The sequence below is a fragment of the Pteropus medius genome, unplaced genomic scaffold (genome assembly GCF_902729225.1).
Source record: "Pteropus medius unplaced genomic scaffold, Ma_sr-lr_union100, whole genome shotgun sequence".
In the NCBI taxonomy this organism is placed as follows: Eukaryota; Metazoa; Chordata; class Mammalia; order Chiroptera; family Pteropodidae; genus Pteropus; species Pteropus medius.
Genome location: NW_024344371.1, coordinates 2479838 through 2504965, shown reverse-complemented (window position 1 = coordinate 2504965; position 25128 = coordinate 2479838). Strand labels below are relative to the sequence as shown.

Here is a 25128-nt window from a genome sequence, read left to right as displayed (position 1 = left end):
AACTAATTTTTTTTTTTTTTTTGTGAGGCAACCTTTGGTTGACCTCACAGATTGCAAGGACCTTGTCAGTTTACAATCCCTTATTTTTTATTTTTTATACCTACAGCACCTGGTTTTCCTAGGTGGTCTCCCATCCAAGTACTAACCAGGCCCGACCCTGCTTAGCTTCCGAGATCAGCTGGGATCGGGCTTGTTCAGGGTGGAATGGCTGTAGACTTAAACTAATCTTAATGCGTTTTTTGATTACCTCTCTCTGTCCTCTCCTTGGCTTCTTAACACTTACAAATCCAGTTTAAAACGGAATAAAATATAAATTAAAACCTTCGAATTGTGGAAATTGTACATTATTGAGTAAAACATAAGTCGTGGTAAATGTGAAAACAAGTCAGGTTTTGTGACCAAAATGAGTTTCCACATCAAATCATATGCTAAAGAATATAGGATTTCATTTCTGAATCTGCTGATTTTTTGTACGTAAAAGATTTTTAAGCCTATGAACTTGCTTATGTCACTTGTGACTTATATTAAAAATGTATATGGGCAGTTATATCTTAGGGTATACTATGAGTTCTATTGAAAGAAAATGGCATTTCTTTAAAAATAATTGTAATTAAGTCATTTTAATAAACTTTTTTGGCATTCCCTCTCAAGATTTTGAAATTTGGAATGTTGCTTGGTGACAATTTGTAAAGTGATTTTCATTTGGGCAGTCTCTACTCTCCCCAGCTACTTAAAGCCACTGAGAGGTTTTCTACCTTTAGCACCCATTTTAGGACCAGTTCTGGTAATTGCTAAGTAAATGTCAGCTAGTTGACTTCCTGTTTGACCTGCCTTGGGTTGCTTCCTGCTCTTTAGCATCTCCACCAGAGGGCGGGCTGGGCTAGAGAGGAAAGAGGAAAGCAAATATTTTTCTCTGGCTAACACTGTCTTCCCATTCCAGCTCCTGGTGACTGCACAGAGCTCCTGGGACACGTGTACACCAGCAACACAAGGGAGAGTTTTGTGTTCTGAAGTGACTGATGACGTGTTTATACATTAGCTTCATGCAGCATTCTCTGTGTAGAGGAAAGGGGGAAGTATGCTAATTTACCTAGGATTTAAAATGTGTTGACTATAAAGTAATTGAGTCTTTATGGGATTTCTAATACTCTTGTGTCCTGTGTCTTTGAGAATCAGAATTTTGTGTGTGGCAGACGGGAAGTACAGATGTGATATAGAAATTAAAACCCCTTTAGCCCCGAGTTTGAATAGGAACTGTCAGTATGAACTCTTCAGGGGTTTTATCTACTGATCCCTATCCACTAAAAAGGTCTAGAAAGCTTTTTAGTAGCAATGGACACTGCCACTCAGATCTTAAAATACCATTTTCCACAGAAAGAAATCAGAACTTGGGTAAATGGCTGATTCCAGGTCTGGGGCAGGAAATGTACAAGATGAGCGTGGAAGCTTATCATATCAGGTAGCAAAGGAGCCAACAAACGCTATCAGGGTAATGTCAAAATAACTCAGGAGCCAAGCTCTCATGGTCAAAGATGGGACAATTGGAGCATTAATAAGGATAATTTAATAAACATTGTGTTTAAATCCATGAGTTCATAATGGTGTGTTTATGTGTTTATATGTAACTAATTGCTCACTTTTTTAAAGGATAAGAAAACAAATATTTTTTTCTGCCCCCCCACCCCCCACGGCCTCCTTCTCTGCCTCCTCCTCCTCCTCTGAAAACAAATCATTTTGAAGATGGTAAATAAAGGAAAAGAAGCAGTTATCTTGCTGTTCTTATACGAACTGTACCTCATGGTAATGAAATAGAAGATAAAGGAAGTATCCCTTCGTAAACATATTCCAGCTACTATGAAAGAGTTTAGTAATGGCTGCTTTGAAATCCCTAATAAATTAATGAATCTAGGCATCGAGCATCTAGGGCTAGATTCTTCAATGTTTGAACTGAAGGAAAAGAAAGGAATGGAGGGGGAACCTGTAGATCGAAAGAGACTTAAAAAGCATATGAGTAAGGCTATACTATAATGTCTGGGGATCCACATGTGGGTGACGAAACTACCAAGAAAAAAAAAGGCAAGAAAGTGATTATCATGCACCATAGTATCCATTTAGGTCAGGAAGGAGGGGCTGTGATGGAGGTGAAGAATGTGGTGAGGGGGTGAGGGAGACTTTTGGTGTCTGGCAAAGTTCTGTTTCTCTAGGTGATAGTTTCAAGAATATTTACTTTATTAAGCTATACCTTTGTTTTGCATGGTTTTCTGTATCTATGTTGTTAAAAGCTTAATTAAAATGTGTTATCTATATTGTATCATTTATCTGGAGCTATAGGGCATGTGGCCCAATTTTATTCTAATCAACAAAATTATTTTTAAGGCTAACACTTTAACATCACTGTACATTTAGATACCATAAGAGTGCCTGGAACCCCAGTTCCCTGCTTCTTTCCTGGAGGGACTTCCAAACCCATTTTATTCCTCCTTTAAATGTTATTTTTGTTGCTAATTTTCCTCTTAAACTGTAGAGCAATATATAATGTAGGCTTACGGAGCCTAATCAACATGGAGTGGAAAGGTGAGGACAGCTAACATATATTCAAGTGGTTACTCCATGCCAGGCATAGTTCTGAGTGCTTGGCTCCACTGACTGTTTTAATCCTAATAACATTATGATATGTAGGCACATCTGCATTTTACAGATAAAGAAACTGAGAGGCACCCCAGGCCTGAGTCTACTATGTACCTAACATCTGTTATGCTGCCTCTGATCATACTGTTTCAGCCATTACATGCTATTTATGAAGCTGAGGATTTGGTTATATATCTTTAATTACAGTGGACTGCATTGCCCACTGTATTTTAGCATGTGATCCACTCTGACTTTTAGATTCTTTTCTGCTCTTACACATTATAGGTTGTTGGCTGTTTTCTAGAACACTTGATGTTTCTTCCTTTTGAGGGAATTCCTAGTAATTCTATGTTATTTGTTGAAGTTTGCTCTCATATTTGGGGTACAGACTTCCATCTTCCCCAGCTCAGTTTATACGTTCACTCAGCCTGATTCAGATCATAGGTGAAGTTATCTTCAGCTGATACCCCTGATTTATGTGATTTTCCTCTAAAGTTGATTTCAGCGTTTTGCATGGTTTTCTGTAGTTTAGGCCAAGGTCTTGCTATTCAAACTATGGCCTCTGAGCCAGCAGCATCAGCATCACTCAGGAGCTTATAAGAATAACAATCTCCAGGGTACTTCAGACTTGCTAATAAGAATCTTCATTTTAGTAAGGTCCCCAGGTGATTCATATGCACTTTTAAGTTTGAGAAGCATGGACTAGGTGACTTTTAAGGTCCTTACAGTTCTACAGGTCTGTGCTGCTATGAGAGACATGTCTCTGCAGTTATTTACCCTTAGCTCAACTGTTTACTGGGTGTCCATGGGCTATTACTCTCCGTGCCTTTGTTTCTTCATCTGTAAAATGGTACCTGCCACAAAGTGTTGTTTTGTAATGTACTTAGAGCAGTGCCTGGCACATAGAAGGTGCTATCTATAGAAGTGTTAGCTGTCTTAATACTGAATAAGCTTTCATGAGTATTTTCGTGAGCCCCAATTTCAAGTCTGAGAAATCAACAAATGGAACCACTTCACTGGAAAATGAGGTTACAGAGCCTTCTGCTCGTCTGAGTGGGTGATCAGGAATTTTAGGCCTAGAGGCTGCACTGAGCAGCTTGCAGAGCACCCCCCACCCAACACACACACCTTTTAAAGACCTCAGGTCTGAGTATATAGTGCCTTCTCCCAGCAATGCCTACTTAGATGGCCCAATGGCAGAGGTGCCTGTGGGACATCAGCTGCTTGGAGGGACTGGAAGATTGTGAAATGGGTGTTAGAGGGAAGCCTGTGAAGATAGGTGGGAAATGAAAACATAAATGTTATGTGAATAAATGAGCATGTCTTATTATTGGACAGTGTGTAGGGAAAGGTCTATGGCCTGGTTTCATGGCACTCAGAAGGTGTTAGTTACATCAAATTGCTCTTATTTTCTGCAAGCCTAATGAGTCTTCTAGTCTTCGACGGGGATGGTGGGTAAGGTGGTACTGTGCTCTCTGGCTAGCCTGGAGCCTCAGGGTCACATTCTGCGTACACGTCCTTCCAGGGCTTCCAGCTCAGCCAACACCTCCTTGGGCAGATCCTGGTTGACCTGCTCTGTCAGGTAGCTCCGAATGTCACGAACCTCCTGTTCCCAGAAGTCCTTAGGAAGCGAGAACAGCTGGGGAGTGTCTATGGCTCCCAGGCCTCTGAGATCCAGGGCGCTTTCCTTTGGCACTAGCCCGATGGGTGTCTCTTGGGCACTGTCCTCCCCTTCTAGCCGCCGGCAGATCCAGTCTAGCACTCGAGCATTCTCTCCGAAGCCTGGCCATAGGAAATGCCCCGCCTCATCACGCCGGAACCAGTTGACATGGAAGATGCGGGGCAGCAGAGCACCCTTGCGCCCCTCCATGCTCAGCCAGTGTTCTAGGTAGTGCCCAAAGTTGTAGCCAAAAAAGGGCCGCATGGCAAATGGGTCGTGCATGATGACCTTCCCTAGAGAGGGGAGAGAATAGGTAAGGAATCTTCCTCCTTTACTGGGGAAAAGGGCACCTGGCATATAGCTGGAGGAAGTTGTGAAATGTTCATAGTTCTGGAATATCTTCAGGGCAAAATGAAAAGTTACTAGTGAAGTGCTGGGCAGGAGGAAGGTCTGGCTCAGGAATGGAGAGAAGAGGTAACATGGGCCCGCGGGAGATGGACTACGGGAGGCTGCTTACCTTTGTGTTCAGCCGCAGCAGTGGACTCAGAACGCATGGCACTGCCCACAAACACTCCATGGCGCCAGTTGAAGGCCTCGTATACCAGGGGTACTCCTAGAACACCAGTGAACAGGGTCAGAGGCAGCCCTTTTCATCAGACTCACTCCATCCTTTCTGGTGACTCTAACTCCAATCTTCTTCTCCGAGGACCTCGGCTGTCCCATTTTCAAACCCCATGCCACTCCCCAATTTTGCATTCTCCAGGAGAGAGCTCTGGAGACAGGTAGCTACAGTTGGTGATCCAGGCTGAGGCTCCCTGAACTTAAGTTTGAGAAGCACGGAGTAGGTAACTTCTAAGGTCCTTACAGTTCTACAGGTCTGTGCTGTTATGAGAGACATGTCTCTGCAGTTATCGTTTACCCTTGGCTCTACTGTTTACTGGGTGACTTGGGCAATTACTTGGCCTCTCTGTGCCTTTTGAAGCTAACAGCTACAGTTGGCGATCCAGGCTGAGCCTCCCTGAGCTTTAAGCACAAGAGTGGGTGGGCCATGAGGAAGCATGGAATCCACATGATGTTTACCTTTGGGTCTGCGGCCTCCAAAGATGATGGCATCAATGGGGACACCCTCAGGGGCCTCCCAGTCTGGGTCCATAATGGGGCACTGGTGAGCCGGTGCACAAAAGCGAGAGTTGGAATGTGCACAGGGCTCCTTGTCGCCTGGCAGAGGAAATAAAAATACTATCACTTCTAAGGGCACATCCACCCCCAACACACATGTGCATGTATTCTTGCACAATTTCTTTTTACCTCATCAGCTCCCTGCAACCTTGTGTGGTAGAGAACAGGGAGAAAGGAGCTGGGACATCTCCCTTAAAAGATCAGGTTATTTATCCATAATGGTACTGCCAGATGAACTATGTCAGAAGAGTGGGAGAGGAATTGGGGTTCAGCAGGACGCTAATGTTATGCCAAACTATAGCCATGGGGCCTTGACCAGTGCTCAAAGGAATAAGGTTAGATGTTGACATGATGCCCACCCCCAGAAATGATTTCTTTCTTTATAGGATTATTATTTAAATAAACGCTCAAACCTAAAGCAAAAAGTGAGTCCACCTGGTCATTGTTTCAGGCAATTCACTTTCCAAAAGGGGGAAGACAGAATCTCCTGAGCTATCAAAATGCAAATAGAAATTGATTTTAAAGCAGAAAGAATTTTGGTGATATCCCTGGGTCTGCCCAGTCCCTGATGGAGTGATAGAGCTCGAAGAACTCAGATAAGGACATAATCTGGCCAGGTGTAATCTGAGGAGCCCAGGTCACTTGGCTCCTTCAGGTGCTCTGGAGAGAGGTTGGGAACCAGGTCAGGGCAGATGTGTAGGCACCATTATGGGTACCCCAAATGGACATGATGCCTTCTCTGCTGGAAGTTTCTGGTCAGATCTGGGGTACAGAGGAGTCAGAGCCAGCATCCCCTACCCACCTCCCACTTCCCAGCTCCTGCTTCCACTCTCAGATAAGAGCCATCCCTTTACGCTTCCCCCTTGCACTTTTATGAGCCCCCAATTTAACGCCGCTAGCACAGGGTGTTATTCTGGAAACTGAAGCTGGACACAACATGCCCTAGTTATATCTCTGAATCCACAGATGATGAAAGGTTGGAGAATTAGCCTATGGGGAAATATGAAAGTTTCTTAGATTTCTCAGTTGGGGAAGAAGGCTGAAGAGGGCTTAATGATGGTGTTAGAGAAAATATGGAGTGATTAGATGAGGAGGGTGACTGTTAGGTCAGCCTGGAAAACTTAAATATAGGCTTCAGTGACCAGAGGGCCACCTTCCCCCACCATGCTCCTTTGCTCCCCATCCCTAGATTTCTGGGTTTTCTAGCTGCCAAAGGCCACTGAAAGCTGAAGGTCCAGAGTGCAGGGTTGGGGGAGGAGGCAGGACTGCAAGACATGGGGACTAATGACAGGGGTGAGAAACTAGCTTCTAGAAGAGGCTAAAGAGCTGGTGTGACTCAGTTTGGAAGAAAGACTGGAGTATATGTGTCACAGGGACAGCGGAAGGGTGAGGGTAACAATACTGACCTTTAGACAGTAGTTACACAAGGGCATGGTGGGAACCAAGTGGCAAGGGGAGGGGCAGACTTCATCCTTTCCTAATAGGTCAAATGTTATGGATTATGCTTTGAGCCCTATTCCTTCTGTAATCATTTCCAAAACAGTTCTTCCCTTTTGTTTTTTTTTTTAAATGCCCAGCTTATATTTATTGAGGATTTATTATACATTCAGTCAGTACTGTGCTAAACCCTTTACATGCATTTGATCCTCCAACAACCTTATGAGAGAGGTACTGTAATAACCACCCCCATTCAACTAATGGGGAAACTGAGGCTCAGGAGGTTAAGCAATTTAGCCAATTCACAAGCCAGTACAGTTGGGATGTGAACGGAGACCTCGCCTGGGGTTGGAGACTCAACATAACTTCCTGTGCCTCTTGGAGGTCCTGGAAGATGGCTGCAGGTTACGAGAAAGCTTTTATGGAAACGGCTTTTACATCATCAAAGGGCTGAGTGAGCCTTGGGGGCTATGTCATGACTGCCCAACTCAACATACCAGGTTTCCAGGCCTTGCCCAGCCAGGAGGTGACGGTGACACCAGGTGGAAGAGGCTGGTCAATGCCCTCCCAGTATACACCACCATCGCTGGTCTCAGCCACGTTTGTGAAAAGAGTGTTACTCTGGATTGTAGCCATGGCATTGGGATTGGTGGTGGCAGAGGTGCCAGGAGCCACCCCGAAGAAACCATTCTCAGGGTTGATGGCTCGGAGCCGACCTGTTAGAAGTAAAAGGAAGGAAGGAGCAACGAGGAAAAGTTGAGGTGTGTAGCCAGGGAAAGTCCTGCTCTGCCCCTCTGTGCCCTGATGGGGAAAGGCTTTGTGTCTCTGGGGCCAGGTCAACTGTTCAGGAAAAGGCCCTTACTGACAATGCTCATTGTAAGCAGTGGAGGGGAGATCTTAGTGCTCTGTTAAGAGACAGATCCAAGAGTATGATCCAAGGGCCACTCACCGTCACTGTCAAACCTCATCCAGGCAATGTCATCTCCCACACACTCCACTTTCCAGCCTGGAAGTGCTGGACGCATCATGGCTAGGTTTGTCTTGCCACAGGCACTGGGAAAGGCAGCTGCCACATAACGTTTCTTCCCCGCAGGGTTGGTGATACCCAGGATCTGCACATTGGAGAGCGAGAGAACAAGGAGGTCACCAAAGGTCAAGGCTTAGTCTGCATGAGAATTACAGCTACGGGTTAACAGGGAGGACTGAGTGAGGCATGTTAACAGGTTCACAGCCTTGCCACTGGGCCTGGGGTAGCAGCGAGGGGAAGCTTCCATTCATTCAGCAGCCTGGGGTCAAATCTTCAGGCTTTGGGAGGAGTCCCTGCCCATCAGCCTGGCACCTGGCAGTGGGGAAGCGAGGCTGAGGCAAACTGGTCAGGCCTTGCCCTGCCCCCCACAGCTGCCCGATCCTCACCAGGCCCTCACCAGCATGTGCTCCGCCAGCCAGCCCTCATCCCGGGCCAGCCGAGAGGCGATGCGTAGGGCAAAGCACTTCTTGCCCAGCAGGGAGTTGCCACCATAGCCGCTGCCGAAGGAGACGATCTCCCGCTGGTCGGGCACATGGCCAATCAGGGTTTTCTCTGGGTTGCACGGCCACTGGCTCACCGGCTCCCCTGGGGATAATGGGTTCATGGGACTGCTGGCAGGGCATTAGGAACTGGGGTGTCAGGGGCTGGAGGAACCAGGGGTTGGGCGCAGCGGCAGTGTCAATGGGTGGCTAAAGCCCCTCACCTCATAATATTCATCCCCCATTCTTGGACATGGATAATTGACTTTTTCAATCTTGTGCAAACTGTTCTGCATACACAGCCTTACCCCTAGCCTAGACTGCTGCCCTGGATCTGGGGAATTAGTTGTCTCACTAATGAGGATGGGTAGGATTTGGGGTTCCCTCTGAGTGCAAACAGGCCTCTGTGTCTTCCCCTGGATAGAGCAGGTACTCACCATGTCCAGTTATGGGCTGGCCCACAGAGTGCAGACACTTGACAAAGTCACCATCTCCCAGGGCCTGAAGTACTGCTGTCCCCAGCCGAGTCATAATACGCATGCTTGCCACCACATAGGGCGAGTCAGTGAGCTGCACTCCAATTCGAGACAGTGGGGAGCCCACGGGACCCATGCTGAATGGAAGCACATACATGGTTCGGCCTGTGAAAGAAAATGTCACCTGGATGAAGGGTTCCAATCTGTCTGTACCTTTAGTCTCTGTGTCCCTGCCCTGGTTACCCTGCATGCAGCCTGGAAACCTCTCATCCACAGCTTGCTGGAACTCAGCTGGGGACATCCAGTTGCCCAGCTGTCCACGGGCCCCACCAGCCGGGAGGGGCACTGTGTCTCGTTGAGAAGGAGTTACAATCACCGTCTTGCTCTCTACTCGTGCTACATCCTTGGGGTCTGTGCGGGCCAGCCAGCTGGGGGAAACAGGATTATCAGGATGAGGGCCAGCAGGTCCCTCTCATCCCCAGACCCAACTTTGACTCTAGTTCTCCTGTTATTTTTTTTCCCATCTATTCGCATCTCAGTTGCTTCCTCCAGGTTTTGTCCCATCTAAGGGGACACATGTAGGTATAAGTATGCTGATGTTATTGTAGACTTAGCCCAGGCCCATGTTTAACTATGTAGTTCCCTTGGCCCTCAGTCCTCTAAAGGCCTCCTCTTGTCCTGGCAAAAACTCCCTGAACTTGTGAGAAAAATAAAAAGCAAAGGTTTTTATTTGTATCAGCTTCTTCACTTAACATAAAAATAGACTGCTCCCAGTAATTCCTGAATCTGTTTCCTCCAAAGCTCCCATTCTTGCTCATTCCATTGCATTGGCATGGTCTAGTTAAATCTGATTTTGTCTTGGTAAAGACAAAGTGGCCTTAGTTCAAGCAGCTGCCCTATCTTGTGGGTCACTGGGCTCAGGGCTTACCAGTTATTGTACTTGGGGAGCTTTCGGATGAGTCCCTGCTGCTCCAACAGGGTCAGTATGGCAGTGTTCTCGGCCTCGGTCCCATCACAGATGTGGATGCTCTCTGGTTGGCACAGGCGGGCACTGCGCTCCACAAAGTCTTGAACCCCAGCAGGCAGCTGGCCCAGATCTCCACTGAGTACGTGCAGGGTCTGGATGCTACGCCGTGAAGACCAGCCACACGTGCTCAGCCCATGCCAGCTAAGCCTGCAAAGAAGAAACAGAAGGTAATGAGCCAGGTGTTCTCATGGATGATGGGCAAGTCGAGGGGACAGGACACTTGGGATGCTGGGGAATGTGCTAAAGCAGTTCCAGGTGCAGACCCCTTGAATGGGAGTAGGCATGTGGGATGGGTTCGGGCTACGTGTATTTTATGGCCTTTAGTGAGGATGTTTCCTGGTCGGGAAGGGACAGATATCACCAAATGAGCCTAACGGCGGTGTGGAAATGTATGCTGATGTTATTGTAGGCTTAGTCCATGTCCATATTTAACCAGGTCGGGTCAATGTTTAAAAATGAATAGGTGACCTATGGCCCAGATGTCGATGAACTAACTATGCCTGGGTGACAGCTTCATGTGTCTGGTGTTTGAAGCTCTCGTCACTGTCCTTTTCATTCTTGAATTTAGTTTTGTAAGTTAAAAAGGTAGCTGTTTTTTTTCTTTTGATGTGTATGCTGTAAGACTGAAAACCTCAAGTAAAGAACCTGATCTTTGAGATGATACAGTTCTAGATTAGATTTCTAGATTAGAGGTCTTCCAAGAAGAGTAGGTGATTGGATGTCAGGGTTCGAGGCATCAGATCTGCTGCTGCCCACCTGGGCCAACAGGATTGCAAAAATATTGCCATCCGGTAGGTACTTTTAAACTGAGGAAGGCTGGCTATTGGAGAATGTCACTGGTTGGGGTTCCTGCCCAAATTCCCAGAGTCCCTGTTGTCTGTCCCTATATACCCCTGGGAGAAGGCGAAGGGTCTGTTCTGATTGGCCTGGACCCAGGGTACAGTCAGCCAGAGAAAAGCAAAAGCCAGGAGAGGGAAGTTGCCCTCCTCCTATGCCAAGGAGGAATAGGAAACTGCTCCGCACACCTAAGACTGCGTGATTCTGTCCCTCCCTGGCTCTCTTTCCTAGAGGACACAAGCCTGGAGAGCTTTGGGTGTTGGTGGTGCAGTGCAACATCAGACCATAGGAAGCTCAAGCTCACAGGGTATAAGCCTGGGGAAGGGAGAAAGCTCAGAAGGGTAAGGCAAGTAGCTTTCACTGGGCAGAGCCTGATGGAAACCAAGGGTAGCCTCAGGGCAGAGTAGGAGGGCTACTGGGACTTGGGTCTGTTCTTACCTCAGGGAAGTTTTCCCTGAGCAGTAATTTTAAAGGTACACAGTTCTGGGGAGAGCCTCTCTCCATGGGGAGCTTGGCTTAGGTAGTCTCTAGTGAAGCTCCACCACTCGGCTCCAGTCCCCTTCTCCTTCTCCTTTTCCTCTGCACCAGAGACCACCCACAAGGGCTGGCCAAGTGGAACCAGCTGTGGGAGAGATATAGGGTCAGCTCAGACTCTGGGCCAACAGCTGGGGAGAAGGGAGGCTACAGAGATAAGACAGGAACCTGTGAAAAGGGGGGAGAGGGCAGATAAACAGGGCTTAAGTGTTCCAGTCCTAGACAGGGGACAAGACAGCCCTGTAAGAATTTAAGGCAACTTGCCCCCTCCACTCCCACCCCCAATTGCTTCTTGCCTTTTCCTGGCCCCAGGTCCCTCTGGCTGCGCCAGGCTTCCCGCCAGGTTCCAGTCCGAGGGAGGCTAGGGAATGGATTTTTACATTCTACCTTTTTTAGGGAGCTCCGAGTTCAATCCCCGGGGCTCATGCACCCTTGACCCCAGGGCCCTACTGCTCCTCATAGCACCCTGGAGCACAAGAGTTACATCTGGAAAGAAAAGGGGAGAAACTCGGAGACGAGGCTCAGGGGAGGGCGAGCAAGGAGGGGGAAGGAAGTTCCGAGAATGGCAGATTGAGATGGCGCGGTCAGAGACAGGCAGAGCAAGGAGGGGGAGGAGGGGACGGAAACGGGGAGACTCGGAGCGGCTGGGGCCACCCTGATCTCCGGCGAGACGCATGGCCCAGGAGGCTCCGGATGGAGAAACACTCGCCCCCTGCCCGTCGCCTCCTCGGAGGGGAAGGCAGGCGGAGGCGGGCGAGCAGGAGAGCGCAACTGGCAGCCCCGAGGGGGCGAGCGCGGTGGAAGGTGCGGGTGGGCCCCGAGCTGGGGGGTCACTCACCGCAGGCCGGGGCGGTACACAGCGGCCATAGCACCTGGGCGGGAGCTGCAGGATGGCCCTGAGAACGGAGCCGAGCCGGGTAGATATGGAAGGAAGGGAAGGTGGAAGCGCGGCGAAACGAGAGGGAGCTAAGAGTAGGCGGGAGGCGCTTAAAAAGGAGGAGGGCGAGCGGACGCAGGGGCGGAACCTAGCGAGGCTGGTGCGACCCTCCCTCCTCCCCGCCAACCCGCCGGGTCCTGGGGCTGCAGGTCCCAGGCCCTTCCAGCCACCGCCCCGCCTCCTGCACATTATCCCCCAAACCCATCTCTTCCATTGGGGGACCGGGTCCTCTCCTCGAGGCCCCGCCCCCCATACGCCTCGCCCGCTGCACATGATGTAACTTAGAGGACTCTTGCTCCTGGGAGATAGTGACTGGAGACATTGGGTGGCAAACAAGCTGGCAACGAAGGGAGAGGCCAGGGACAGGGGCCCGCGGGTGCTGGTAGTCTAGAAGCGCGGGTTGGGCATTACTTTTCCTCCTTTTCCTGGGGCCTGGGCTCTCTTCTGTTTTCCAGGACCCCAAGCTAAGGTACATCGCCAGCTCCCAAATCTTTGTTTCTTCTCCTTTCTGCCTTACCATGAAACAGTAGTATCTCTCCACCCCACAGTCTCTTCTTTGGGCCTCTGCCCTGGTCATTCTCTTCACATTTCCCTGGAGAACTTACCTGCCTTACCCAACGATCGCCATGAAGTTCACAGGTAATTTCCCAAGTTATGTCTCCATCCAGACAGTTCTCTTTAACTTGACACCACTAGGTTATCACCCCAAATACCATAGCACCGCAAACTCAACATGTCTCTGGGAGGCATCTGCCCAGCATCCACTCCCAGCTCTGGTAATTTAGCACCCTGATGTTCCTTTGGGGAACCACCTCCTTAGTCTGTGTGGTCATGTGGGTCTCTTGGGAGTTAGGTTCTCAACTTGACCAATTCGTGTGTTTCTGGCTTTGGCCACAGCAGTTGAGAATGTTCAGGGATGGATATGAGGTCCCTCTCTGGGACTTTTTCTGTAAACTTAAAATGAGCTCTCATCTGCTGAGGTTGCTGAGCTGGTAGAATATCAGCCTGGAGCTGCTGAGTGTCAGCTTGGCATTGCAAAGCAAGAATTTGCCTGAAATGGAAGCCAACCTAGAGGAAGCAGAACAGAGGAATGGAGAGCAACAGATCCATAATTGCAATTAGGAGTCAATAAATTTCTTCTCTTGCTCAAGCTAATTTTAAATGATTTCTGCCATTTACAACGGAAACAATCTTGATTCTCAGATTTCTCAGGGTCTGTGCTGGAACATAGTGAGACAAGGAGAGCTGGCCTCCAGTCTTGGTCTTGCTGCTGGCCCTCCTCTCTTCTACCTAGGTTCCAGCCTGCACTCAACTTCATGTGCGTGTATGTATTTGGGACTCTACCCTCCAGTCCCCACATCCAAACTCTGTCCACACCTACCTCACTGCAAACAGCTACCAAATGACCACCCTTTGGGCCTAAAAATGTGCACACTGGTGGCAGCCTGGTCAACCAGCTGAAGGTCATTATCTCTTCCTAATCTTGCACCTGCTCTCATGGTTCCCTTTCTCAGTGAATGGCCCCACCATCTAGACAATTGCCTCAGAGGAACTTGAATCAGTCTAGACTATTCCGTTTTTTAATCTCCATAGCCAATCAGACACCAAGACCTTTGGATTTGTACTTCACACTTAGCTCTCAAATCTGTGTCTATCCCCATGGCCACTACCTTAGTTCAGGGATTATCTCTCACCTGGCTTCAGGTGATAGCTTGCAAGCCACCTCTCAGCCTCCTGCCTCTCCAAATGTCACCCCCTCTCCACCCCACATGCTACCCTCCAAACTCTGGACTAAGTTCACATTGGAGAGTTAGGAGAGAGGGATAATATTTACTGTTTAGAACTAGTTGCCAGGATCTGTGTCAGCAGCTTTACATGTATAATCTCGTTGAGTTTCACAACAACCCTATTTTACAGATATGGACACTGAGGCTTAGAAAAGTTAAGTCATTTGCTCAAAGCCACACAACTGGTCAGCTTGAGAAATGGAATCTGAATTTGACTTTAATTACCAAGGTGTTTTTTTCCCCCTGCAGTTCTATATTGTCCCCTTGATTTATTATTTTAAAAAGTGAAAACGCATCATTCTCAGGCTTAAAGTCCCTTCAAAGCTTCCTATCATGTCACATGGCAACTGATGTCCTTTATAAACTGCTTCCTATTTATCCAACGTTATCACCCCATCTCCTTTCTTGTCACCTTCTGCCTATGTACCAAGTTCTGCAGTATCCAGAGCACTTCTGTGAATACTTTCTGCCCTTCAGACTTAAATTACATATTACCTCCTACGTGAAGTCAGTTTACCCCTTAGAAGTAACATCTATCTCATCTTTGTTGGTTCTATACTGTGTACATACCTATAGTTTTGTACTTATCACACTTTATTTAGTTGTTTTCGTATCTCTATAATGCTCCTAGAGTATGAGGTCCTTGAGAGAAGGATCCAAATTTTAGTCTTGTTTTTATCCTAGCTCCTAGTGGAATTTGGCCTATAATAGACACTTAATAAATGTTGGTTGAATTAAAGAATGAACAAGTGCCATATCTCTGAATCCAGTTCCCCTTCCTACCTTTACTATAGGCAGATTGAGCAAGGGGCTCCTGTGAGGATTTCCTTGCACTGCTGATCCGCTTTATCTGTTGCGTACTTTTATTCGGTTCCCTGGCCCTCCTGCAGCTTGGCCCACTAGCTGGCCCAGTGTCCCTGGGCACACCCCCAGGGGGCAGAGTGTGACCAGCCTTGCTCTGGTCTGTGTTTCCTCCTAACCAGGGCCCTGGGGGCAGGAATGGGGGATGGGTAGGGGGGTAGGGTGGGGTGGGGATGTAGGTATTGGATGTTTCACAGACACCCTGTTGTGTAGTGGATGCTGTGATGTGCTGCCCAGATCCCCTCTTCAGGATGTGGTGCTCATTGTCCCAGCCTCTGAGTGTTGACTGCTGATGACTCGCAGCTAAATGCTTCCCTGAGAACTACCTGTGGCTGAAGAGAATTGTCTTGCCAAATGCAATGCCCCTTTCCTGGGATAATGTGTATCCAATGACTGGTTGGTGTAGGGGTACACAGGGGTACAACTGAGGCCTGGCCCCCTTGCCTCAATTTGAAACAACACTGAGCTCCTATGGGATCAGCTGAAGCCTCTTTGGTTGCAACTGCAATGCATTTCAACTTTTCCCTCTTCCCAGTCCAGCTTCTCTCACTCCCTTTGAAATTCTTCTCCAATACACCACCTGTACACAAGCTCCCACCTCAGAGTTTGTTTCCAGTTTAAGGTGTCCCCCAAACTCAACTCAGATGCTCTACTTGGATACTCCTTATCTGACTCTGATTCCATTTTTGCTCTCCTCCACACTACATCCAAAGTGATCTTTTCAAACACAATCTGATCATGTCACTTCTCTGCTGAAATCTTTTCGTAGCTTCTCGCTACTCTTAGAATAAAGCCCACATCCTAAACTTGGCCTATAAGGCTCTGCACGATCTGACCCCTGCGGACTTCTCCACCCTCGCCTACCACCATTCTTCCCACTTCTGGTTTCTACTCTCTGGCTCTATTGATCTTTTTTGTTTCATGAACATGTCTACCTCTTTCCCTGCCCAGAGCCTTTGCATATATTGTTCCTGCAGCTTGCAGTCCCCACCTTCTCCACATCTCCAGACATGGTCACTTCTTATTTACCCGATCAGTCTCAGTTTAGTGTGATTTCCTTAGGCAGGCTGTCCCTGCCATGCCACTATTTTCCATACCCCCATATTAGATTAGTTCTTTAGGAAACAAAATCTCATGGCATCCTGCCCTTCTTCATAGCACTCATCTCAGTTATAATGGTTTGTTTTCAGGTAAGCCCATCCCTAACATATGTAGGACCTGGGGTAAGAGCACAGATAGAGGCTCACAAACCTTGTGTTTAAATATTTAATATGTATAACTCAAGCTAACAAATTGTTAAATACATTCTATTCTTGTACCTTGACTAATATACACATAATGGTCCAGAATTTGGTTCAAATTTGGGTTCAAATTTGGATTTTGTTTGGAATCCTCAGGATTCTACAGCATAATGTAGTGATGTGGGGAGAGGCGGCTTTCAGCCATTGGCCTTTGGGCCCATTTCTTTTCCCACCCCTGACACCATCTTGTACTGCAAGGTGCCTTGTGCATGCATGTGGATCTCTCTGTCTATGCATCCAAATTCTGTCCACAGCCTCCGGCAAACAGCCACCTTTTGGCCATTCATTGGGACTGGGGATGTGTGTATGGGTAGGGCGGTCTACCCTTACAAGGGTGAACCTAGGGAGGAGGCCCATGTGGGCCCTCAAAAAGGGCTTGAGGTCCTTTGGGCAGGAAATTCGTAGATATCTGGAGTATTGTCCAGAAAGGAATTGGGGTTGTGGCAGAGGAGGTCTGGACCCCTCACTCCATGGGACACAGCCAGAAAAGGGCCTTCCAAAGCATAGGGCCCAGAGTACGGGCCACCAATACGTTGATGTTTCTGTTTCATCAGCCTATAAGCTCCATGAAGGCAGGGATGGTTTCAGTCAGATTTACTGAGGTGTCCCTAATGCCTAGCCCAATGCCTGAGACAGAGTAGATGTTTCATAAATATTCATTGAAAAAAATGTACAAAGTAGACCAGGAAGAGGTTTCAAGATCTGGATCTATTATTGATGATCTAGATAACAAAAGCCAGAACTAGGAATGAGAATGAATCGTATAGGGCTCCAAAAATGGATGCAGCACAAAGGAAACAGCATCCTGGATTACTGACTATCTCCTCTACTCTCTTCCTCATTGTTTTCTACTCCATTTCTCTAGGCCTTTTGCCTGCTTGGCCCTCTTTCCCCGTAGTCCAGCATCCCTCTGTCCATATCTTTCTACTTTTTTGTGTTTTTGGCCACTGCTCTTTCTCTGTGACCTGACCATTATCTGTCTGTTTCTCTGTACTTGTTTTTAGTTCTCGGTCCCAGTCTTTTTTTTTTTTTCCTACCACATTTGCTCTTCCAGTCCTTTGCTCCCATCAGCTCTCTTGTTATGTTTACTCCCTTCTCGGTCCCCTCCCAGAAGCATTCCTTTCTTTTAGTTCCTCATAGCCCTTTTTGCAACTTCTTCATGTGCCTACATCCCTGTCTCCTTCAGCCCAAATCCCTGGGGAGTAGCTGACTTGTTCTGCCCTCTATTCCAGGTCTACATCCACTGCCTCCTTAGTTAAGTCTTCCTGCTTCCTTTCCTCTGCTCTGTCATTCCTAGAGTCCACCTGGCTTCCTCTTTTTTATCCCCTTTTCTCTGTCCCCAGATGTCCTTGAGCCAGTCAGTCTCAGCATGCACTCTCTCCCCCTCCCCACAGAGGACCAATTAACCAACTCCTGGGTTCCTAGTGGCAGCCACAGCCTCTCCTCTCTGTGCCCTTGGTTTTTTCCCCTGGCTCAGATCTCACTCCCCAGACTCCTTTCCCTAGTCAGTGTCCCCTGGTCTGAGCCCCTAGCAGCTCAACTTGCCTGAGCTTGTTTAGTCTGACTCCTTTAGCCCATTAGCAGCTTAGCCCTCCCACCTCTCTTGCGTCCTCCAGTAAACAAGAGGATCATCGCAGATCTCACAGCTGCTGGGGGTGGCGTGGGGGCAAATGTCTAGCCAGGCCAGACCAGGCATGAACAAGGGGCTGCATTCAATACTTCAGATTTCTTCTTCAACCAGAGAAATTCTGGTGTCTCTTTCCCGGCTATCTGTCTTAAAGCCACATTCCATGGGCATGTATGTGGGGTTCCCTCGCTCCATGACTCCCATTGCCATTTTTTGTTTCCAGGCCCTGGGCATTATGGTTCTTCAACAAAAACAGCACTAGATCCAGGCAATCACACTGAAAAGCTGTTCTCCTTGAATATTGATAATGGTCTCTGCTGCACAAAGTGGAGGCCAGGTATAGGAAGAGAGAGATGCAATCTGATCTAGGTCTTCCTATATGTGTGTAGAGAACATGGCAGGAGTTACCATACACAAAGACTCACACATCAAGGGAAGCTGAGTTGACTGTAAGCATTCTGTAGACCAGTGGTTCTCAAACTGTAGTATTCACCAAAATTTCCTGGAGGGCTTATTAAAACAGATGTTTTGGGACCTATCCCCAGAGTTTCTGATTAGTAGATTTGAAGTGAGGCCTGAGAATTTGCATTTCTAACAAGTTCCCAGGTAATACTACTGATCTGGGGACTACACTTTGAAAACCATTGTCTTAAATCATATGAATCTCTAACCTTTTCACCCAACACCTAAGGCTGGGACCAGGTTAATTTTTATAACTGATGACCCTTGGGGCCAATGTTCACCCAGCTCTCTCTCTCTGGACTGGGAAAGAGGACCTGTTAACCCCATGGGAGGATTTGGATGTCCTCAGAAGGTAGGGATAGCCTTTAACTCTTGGACTTCTATTCTAGTACAGACCCTAAACAGCTTCAGACAGGTTTAAACATCTCCTTGGCTAATTCCTAGTATCCCTGTTCCTACTTCTACTTGGGGATGATAGCTCTAAGAGGTGTTAGGGGATTAGGCTGAAAATGTAGGTCACCCACCAGCCATCTGGGAACCGGAATGAGTGACAGAGGAAGAGAGAGGTACAGAGGCACACACAGAGAAAAGAAGGGAGGAAGCAGAGGAAATATGAGGGCAGTTACAAAAGTCTCAGATTTATGGTAATAAGGTTACAGTGTCCCACAGTGGCCCAGGATGAAGGAGCAGAACTTCCCATTCTCCCTTCTCCTGCTCCTTCTCCTAAGTGGGGCTGCCTATCCTGAGGCTGAGTCAGCAAGTATGGGAGAGACTAAGGATTGGATGGTCAAGTCTTGGAGATCCACTGTAGGGAGGGTGGCTTTTCTTTCTGATGTGATAGCTATGAGGGTCATGTGGCTAGATGCAGTGGGAGTGAGGGAGGGGCCAGAAATGTGAAGATTCCTGAAAATAAGAGACACTCAACAGCCCAGGTGAGAGAGGGTTCAGGAGAGCTTGTACTCCCCCAAAACACTGAGATTGCAGCACCTTGGAGGGCGAGAGTGTTGGGAGCTTGTCCAGCTCTCTTTTCCAGTCCTATACTTTCAGTCGCTGAGGGCTTAGGGTTGTGTTCACGTGAGGGTGGTCTGTGCCAGGAAGCTGAGCACAGGTGAGTCAAACCATCAGTGATCCACTGAAAGGGAAGATGTCCCCTTTTCCTTCCTTGAGAACAGGCAAACTTGTCCTCTCCTCTCATTTCTCCCAACCCCCTCGGCCAATGAGAGAGGCAAATGATCTCCTTATCTCATTGGCTGGAGTCCTAAGGACCACAGATGACCTCAGAGAGCTAGCCCTTTAAGAGTGCCCTGTGGGCTCTGCCCACAGCCCCTTGTTCTGAGCACGGAGGCACCAAGCCCTGCTCAATGGGGCCTCCAGTCTCTGGGGAAGCTGTGCCTGCCTGGCTCTGATACTGACCACGTCATCTCTGCCACCCCTTAAGTGAGTATGTCCTGGGCCTACCTGGGTGCTGGGCCTCTAACCTAGAGCTCCCTCCTCCGAAACCTGCTGTCTGCTTTCTATTATCTATTTTTAGTACCCTCACACTTCTGTCCCCTGCCCCACTCCCACCCTGACTGGCTTTATGTCCCTCACTGCTATCACGTCAGAAAGATAAACAAGCCTCCTCACTTACCTTTTCATCCAATTTTCTCTGGACACCCCTCTCAGTGTCTCATCTGATGTCCTTCCTGCCAATGACCAGTTCCTTCAATCTGAGTCTTTGTTCCCAACCCCACCATCCTTTCAAAGGTGAAGGGCTCAGTAGATAGGGAAACAACTCTTCCCTGGAACAGGAAGAGAGAGAGGACTTGTCCTTCCTCCTGCCATCTGGGCAGAGTCTAGGGGCATGAGATGTGGTTGCAAAGAGGGCTACTTAGGCTTGGGGCATCACGATGGAGCTAAACTCTCAGCCCTGGGGATGAGCACTCCCTGCTTTGCCCGTTCTGGGGCTGGGGGTATTGTTGCTGGAACTTGGAGCTGAGCTAGGACTTGGGACTTCCAGGCTAGGAAGATGCTCCGAGGTTATCTAGCCAGAAGTTCCTCAGGAAAGTACGTGTTCCATGGTTGATAAAAGGAAGGAGAGTTCCTTAGTGACATAAGTTTGGGACACTGTACTGAAGTTGAACAGATGGTTTATTGAAGGACTCAGATTAATATGCCACTGTGCTTTGTGAATGTGCAAGAGGTGGGGACAGGAGGCAGCATTTTTCAAAGTTATCTGAGCACAGACCTCTTCTTGGGTATTTCTCAGACTTAGTATTTCACAGAACAGTCTTTGGGAAATGTTGAAGTCTAACTGCCTTCAATTAACAGAAAGAGAAACTGAGGTCAGGAGGGGAAGGTGATCTGCTCAAATTCACAAAACATAGAGGATTCTGAATAAAAGGAGGAAAACCAATCTTTGTCAGTTCCCATTTGAGAAACTGACTTTGGGAAAGATGGTCGCCACTCAGTCCTGATCTTTCTAGAATTGATTCTAGGACTTCCGCCCCCCCGCCCCCCCACTTGGAAAGTCTTTCATTCCTATAAAAAGGAATCATTGACTGATTAATCCATAGAACAGATGCACACTGAGGGTCTTCTATGTGCAAAGCATTGGCTCTGAGAGAGAGGTATAACAGCACATTATCCTATACATTAAAATTCACAGCATACATGCCTTCCCATTGTCCTAAAACATACACATACTGTCACAGTTAATTAAGCAACAATTTTTAATTGCTTGGAAATGGAATAATGCCTCTTGAGATGACAGAGTGTCTCAGCATGTCCCAGCACTAGAGTTGGAGCACTGCCATATTCCTCGTTTTTCATAAATCTCAGAGGCACCAGTGGGGCCAGAGACTGTGTTATCCTCTTCCTTGTTCAGGCCTTTAAGCTTCCATATCCCCTGGTCAGGAGACCCTGCCATCTGAAAAGTTGGCCCCTAATCTGGAGGTGACTATGCAGGGAATGGGGCTGTACCATCACCTTGGCTATCCAGAATTCAGGCTCCAGGGCACTTGGGCTTTGGGAGAGCAAGTTTTGGTGAAGGAGGCTGGCGGGCAGCATCTAGGTGCTCCAAACCTCTCTTCTTTTTTTTGTAGGTGTGCTCTTCCCAATCCAGCCCCATAATGGCACTGCCTCCCAGCCCTCTGGCCATGGAATATGTCAATGACTTTGACTTGATGAAGTTTGAGGTAAAGCGGGAACCTTCTGAGGGGCGATCTGGCCCCCCCACAGCCTCACTGGGCTCCACACCCTACAGCTCAGTGCCTCCGTCACCCACCTTCAGTGAGTCTGGCATGGTGGGGTCCACCGAGAGTCCCCGGCCTGGCCTGGAGGAGCTGTACTGGCTGGCCACCCTGCAGCAGCAGCTGGGGTCTGGGGAGGCGCTGGGGCTGAGTCCTGAGGAGGCGGCGGAGCTGCTGCAGGGTCAGAGCCCAGTCCTTGTTGATGGGCCCCACGGTTACTACCCAGGGAGCCCAGAGGAGACAGGAGCCCAACATGCCCAGGTGAGTGATCAGTGAGTTGGTCTAAGGGGAGGCAGAGTAAGAGAGGAGGGAGAATTCCGGACAGAGAAAGAGGCAGAGGGCAGGAGTAAAGAAGAGCCCTTAGAAGAAATCAGATGGAGAAAACTAGTTCCGCCCGCTCCCTTTTTTTCCAAATAAAGAGAAATGAATAGGCTGAACCAGGAGGAAGAGGGGAGAAGATAAGGTTAGAAGAGGATAGAAAGGGGAGAGTTGAGAATTAAAGGGCGTCGGAGAGCAAGCGATTACCGTGAGGTAAATAGATACACTGTGCGTAGAAACCAGGGAAAGGGTTGTGCGTGGAATGGAGCCGAGTTAAGACTGTGGCAACAGGAATGAGGTTGGCCTTTTCAAGACTTTGTTCTTCCCCACCCTCCAACCTTCTCAGAAAGGATTGAGACTCATCATCCTATTAATTATAAACACAGATGGGGGTGTTGAGGGCATTAGGATGTAATCCAAATCCTTTGAGGGTCACAGGGTTGCGGCCTTCAGCACAGGCGAGCTAGGTGCGTTGGAGGGGCGGGGTCCATCTGGGCACCGGTCCACTGGACACGCGTGAGCCTGGAGCCAGATTCTAAGGACGGCGCAGGGGCGGCGCCGGGTTCAGATGCGAGATTGGCTCGCCTGACAGTGGGAGGCTGGGCCTGCAGAGCCGAGAGGGCCCAACAGGGCACGAGTTTCTCCACAAAGACCCGTGCAGGCCCGGGAGCATTCGTATCCCACAGGGTCTGAACTGCTAGATAGATTCAATGCAAGGGCGAGAGTCCAGGTAAAGGCGGGAGCAAGGGGCGGAGCCTTCCTGGGGGCGGGGCCAGCCTCGCTTCCGGACCGGAGTGCGGAGCGGGACAGGTAGGACCCGGGTGCTGACAGATCTCTGCCCGCTTCTTCTGCAGCTGGCGGAGCGGTTTTCCGACGCTGCGCTGGTGTCGATGTCTGTCCGGGAGCTAAACAGGCAGCTGCGGGGCTGCGGGCGCGACGAGGCACTGCGGCTGAAGCAGAGGCGCCGCACGCTGAAGAACCGCGGGTACGCGCAGGCCTGTCGCTCCAAGCGGCTGCAGCAGCGGCGCGGGCTGGAGGCCGAGCGCACCCGCCTGGCCGCCCAGCTGGACGCGCTGCGCGCCGAGGTGGCCCGCCTGGCCAGGGAGCGTGACCTCTACAAAGCTCGTTGTGACCGGCTGGCCTCCAGCGGCCCGGGGTCCGGGGACCACGCCCACTTTTTCCTTTGAGCCGCTTGTGGCCGCAGAGTGGTTGAATATGTGGGTGGGGGCCACAACCCAGGAAGAGGCTGTACCATTCGTTAGGTGGTTACTAGCGCCTTCTGGTACCAGAAACTCCTTTGCATAATCACACCAATATCCCCAAACTTCCTGGACCCTCAAGGCTGGCTCCGAGGTTAGATGCTGGTCATTTTCTGGTAGAGGGTTCCCCTCCCCTCACGCAGGCTGTGCACAGAAACCCTCCACTTTCTGCCCCAACCCACAAGATCAGGATACTGAAATCTGCAGGAGCCAGTGCCAGGCACTGTGCGTGCGTGCGTGCGTGTGTGTGTGTGTGTGTGTGTGTGTGGCGGGGCGGGGGAGAGGGGTGGCGGGGCTTGGATGATGGCTGTCCATGACACAGTGAATGGGAGGTGAGGATTGATGCAGCTCCCCCTTCAGTTTTCAACCTGTAGTGCATCAGGTGGTAATTAGCAATAAGGCTGAATTTTCATTCCGAGGATTCTAACCTCCCCATTTAGGACTACTGCATTTTCAAGATTTCAATTCTCGCTAGAAAGACAGACTAGGAGCTCTATCCAAGAGGCTTTCTTCCTACCCAACCCAGTGGCCTCCAGAGCCTAGAGCAGCAAAGGCCAGTGGAGCTCTTGGGGTGGTTGATGTGGGCTGGTGCGAGAAAGCCCTGGGCTGGAGTCTTGAGACTTAGGTGCTAGTCCCAGCTCTGTCACAGGATACCTCTGTCACTTTGAGCAAATCACTTGCTCCCTGGGTCTCGGTTAACTCATTTAATCCTCATTAGGATTGGATGACTTCTGACACCTTTCCAGATATGGCATTTCCTTAATGTGAGAGTCCAGTCATCTCCCCAAGACAATCTCACCACAGGGACTTCCTGTCCTACTCCATCCACTTCCTGGCTGCAGCCTAGGCAGTAGACGAGCCTATGCACTGGTCCTCTGCTGCTCCCTCCAGACTGCCTTGACTTCCAGACCTTTATAGGGTTCCCCTGCTACCTCCAGCTTCTCCGAGGGCTGAGGTGAGACTTTCCCCAGAATGACAAATAGCTGACAGAATGCAGCTTTTGTGAATTAAACTTCAAGTCCAGGCAGAACTTTATGCTACTGGCTAAATATTCTTATAATTTAAAAAGTGTTCATTCTTCATTCTTACTCTAGCTGCTTGTGTGTGTGTGTGTGTGTGTGGGGAGAGAGAAGAGAGAGAGAGAAAGAGAACTTCACGCTGAGTGTTGCATCTCAGTTCTGGAGACCCAATGAAAGTGGAGTGGAGGGATGGGAATTGGGCTAGATGGAGGCTCCCCCTCCCACCACCACTACACAGAAGCCCAGGAGCAGCAGTGACCAGGCCAGGCCTATCTATAGCTATCCTGAGGTCTCACAGTTGCCATGGTAACCCAGCCTTATGGTTCAGCAGCCTATGGTGAGAGTCAGTGGGGGATCTGGGCAGAGAAGAGGCATTGAACTGGGAGCAGCAACTTCACTAGACATTGTCATAGGTCCTCTGATGGACATAATAAATGACGGGAAACAGTCAGGCATGGGAGAAGAGATTCCCATATGTCTCTTTTCCTTTCTGCCCCCTCTATCTGCTCCCTTCCCAGCTGTCTCTTCCCATTTCAGTTCTTGTTCCCTCCAACTTGTCCCTCCTCCACTCAGGAGCCTGAAATGGGAGGCCTCTTTTCCATCTCTCCCAAGATTTCTTTTTTTCTCCTCTCCTTTTCTCACCATTGGCTATTAGCTATTGGCCACCATTTCTGGCTCCGGCTGGCTCACAGCACCTTTAACCTCTCCTCCTTCATCCGCTTCCACATGCATTTTTGAAGGGAGAGGCTGGGGTAGGGAGGGTCCTTCCAGGAGTCCAGCTCTTTTTCTCTCATTCTGGATCTCACCTGTGTTCTCACCCGCTCTCTGGAGCTGCAATCCAGACCCACTACTGCTCTTGTATACCTTCCTTAACTGGCCGAGGCCCTACATGGCACACACACATGGGCAGAGATGCCCACCCACAGGCACCTACACCCATACATACAATCAGGCCACATATATATACCTCTGGATCACAAGATAAGAGTCACACAGATACATCATACGTTCCACATAGAAGTTGTACACTAGTGATTAAAGTG

The 25128-nt window shown here is 49.0% G+C and overlaps 2 protein-coding genes, 1 long non-coding RNA gene and 1 other non-coding gene across 5 annotated transcripts in view; 2 read left to right on the top strand and 2 right to left on the bottom strand.

Moving 5' to 3' along the window:
- LOC120608504 (uncharacterized) overlaps nucleotides 1-1591 on the top strand; it is a 4561-nt gene extending 2970 nt beyond the window's left edge. The window contains exon 2 of the long non-coding RNA XR_005654412.1: nucleotides 941-1591. This is a non-coding gene — a long non-coding RNA (uncharacterized LOC120608504). The remainder of the gene's footprint in view (nucleotides 1-940) is intronic.
- On the bottom strand, nucleotides 98-216 carry LOC120608645 (5S ribosomal RNA). The gene has a single exon (XR_005654453.1). It is a non-coding gene; the product is annotated as a 5S ribosomal RNA (ribosomal RNA).
- A 2341-nt stretch (nucleotides 1592-3932) lies between the features above and the next one.
- On the bottom strand, nucleotides 3933-12276 carry PCK2 (phosphoenolpyruvate carboxykinase 2, mitochondrial). The gene is made up of 10 exons (XM_039870329.1): nucleotides 12123-12276; nucleotides 9815-10060; nucleotides 9130-9314; nucleotides 8848-9051; nucleotides 8329-8516; nucleotides 7854-8016; nucleotides 7402-7620; nucleotides 5369-5506; nucleotides 4806-4901; nucleotides 3933-4581 (listed from the first exon to the last, which is right to left on the bottom strand). The coding sequence occupies exons 1-10, from the start codon at nucleotides 12149-12151 to the stop codon at nucleotides 4127-4129; spliced, it is 1923 nt and encodes a 640-aa protein (XP_039726263.1). The 5' UTR covers nucleotides 12152-12276; the 3' UTR covers nucleotides 3933-4126.
- On the top strand, nucleotides 10537-24105 carry NRL (neural retina leucine zipper). 2 transcript variants are annotated; one of them, XR_005654411.1, is made up of 4 exons: nucleotides 10537-10704; nucleotides 21343-21750; nucleotides 22662-23311; nucleotides 23351-24105. XR_005654411.1 is itself a non-coding variant. In XM_039870343.1 (3 exons), exons 2-3 carry the CDS (start codon nucleotides 21370-21372, stop codon nucleotides 22992-22994), a joined length of 714 nt encoding a protein of 237 aa, XP_039726277.1. In that variant the 5' UTR covers nucleotides 10537-10704; nucleotides 21343-21369; the 3' UTR covers nucleotides 22995-23328. The 2 variants fall into 2 exon arrangements, 1 of the variants encoding a protein (XP_039726277.1); XM_039870343.1 differs by lacking the exon at nucleotides 23351-24105 and having other exon boundaries at nucleotides 22662-23328.
- Nucleotides 24106-25128: the final 1023 nt, after the last annotated feature.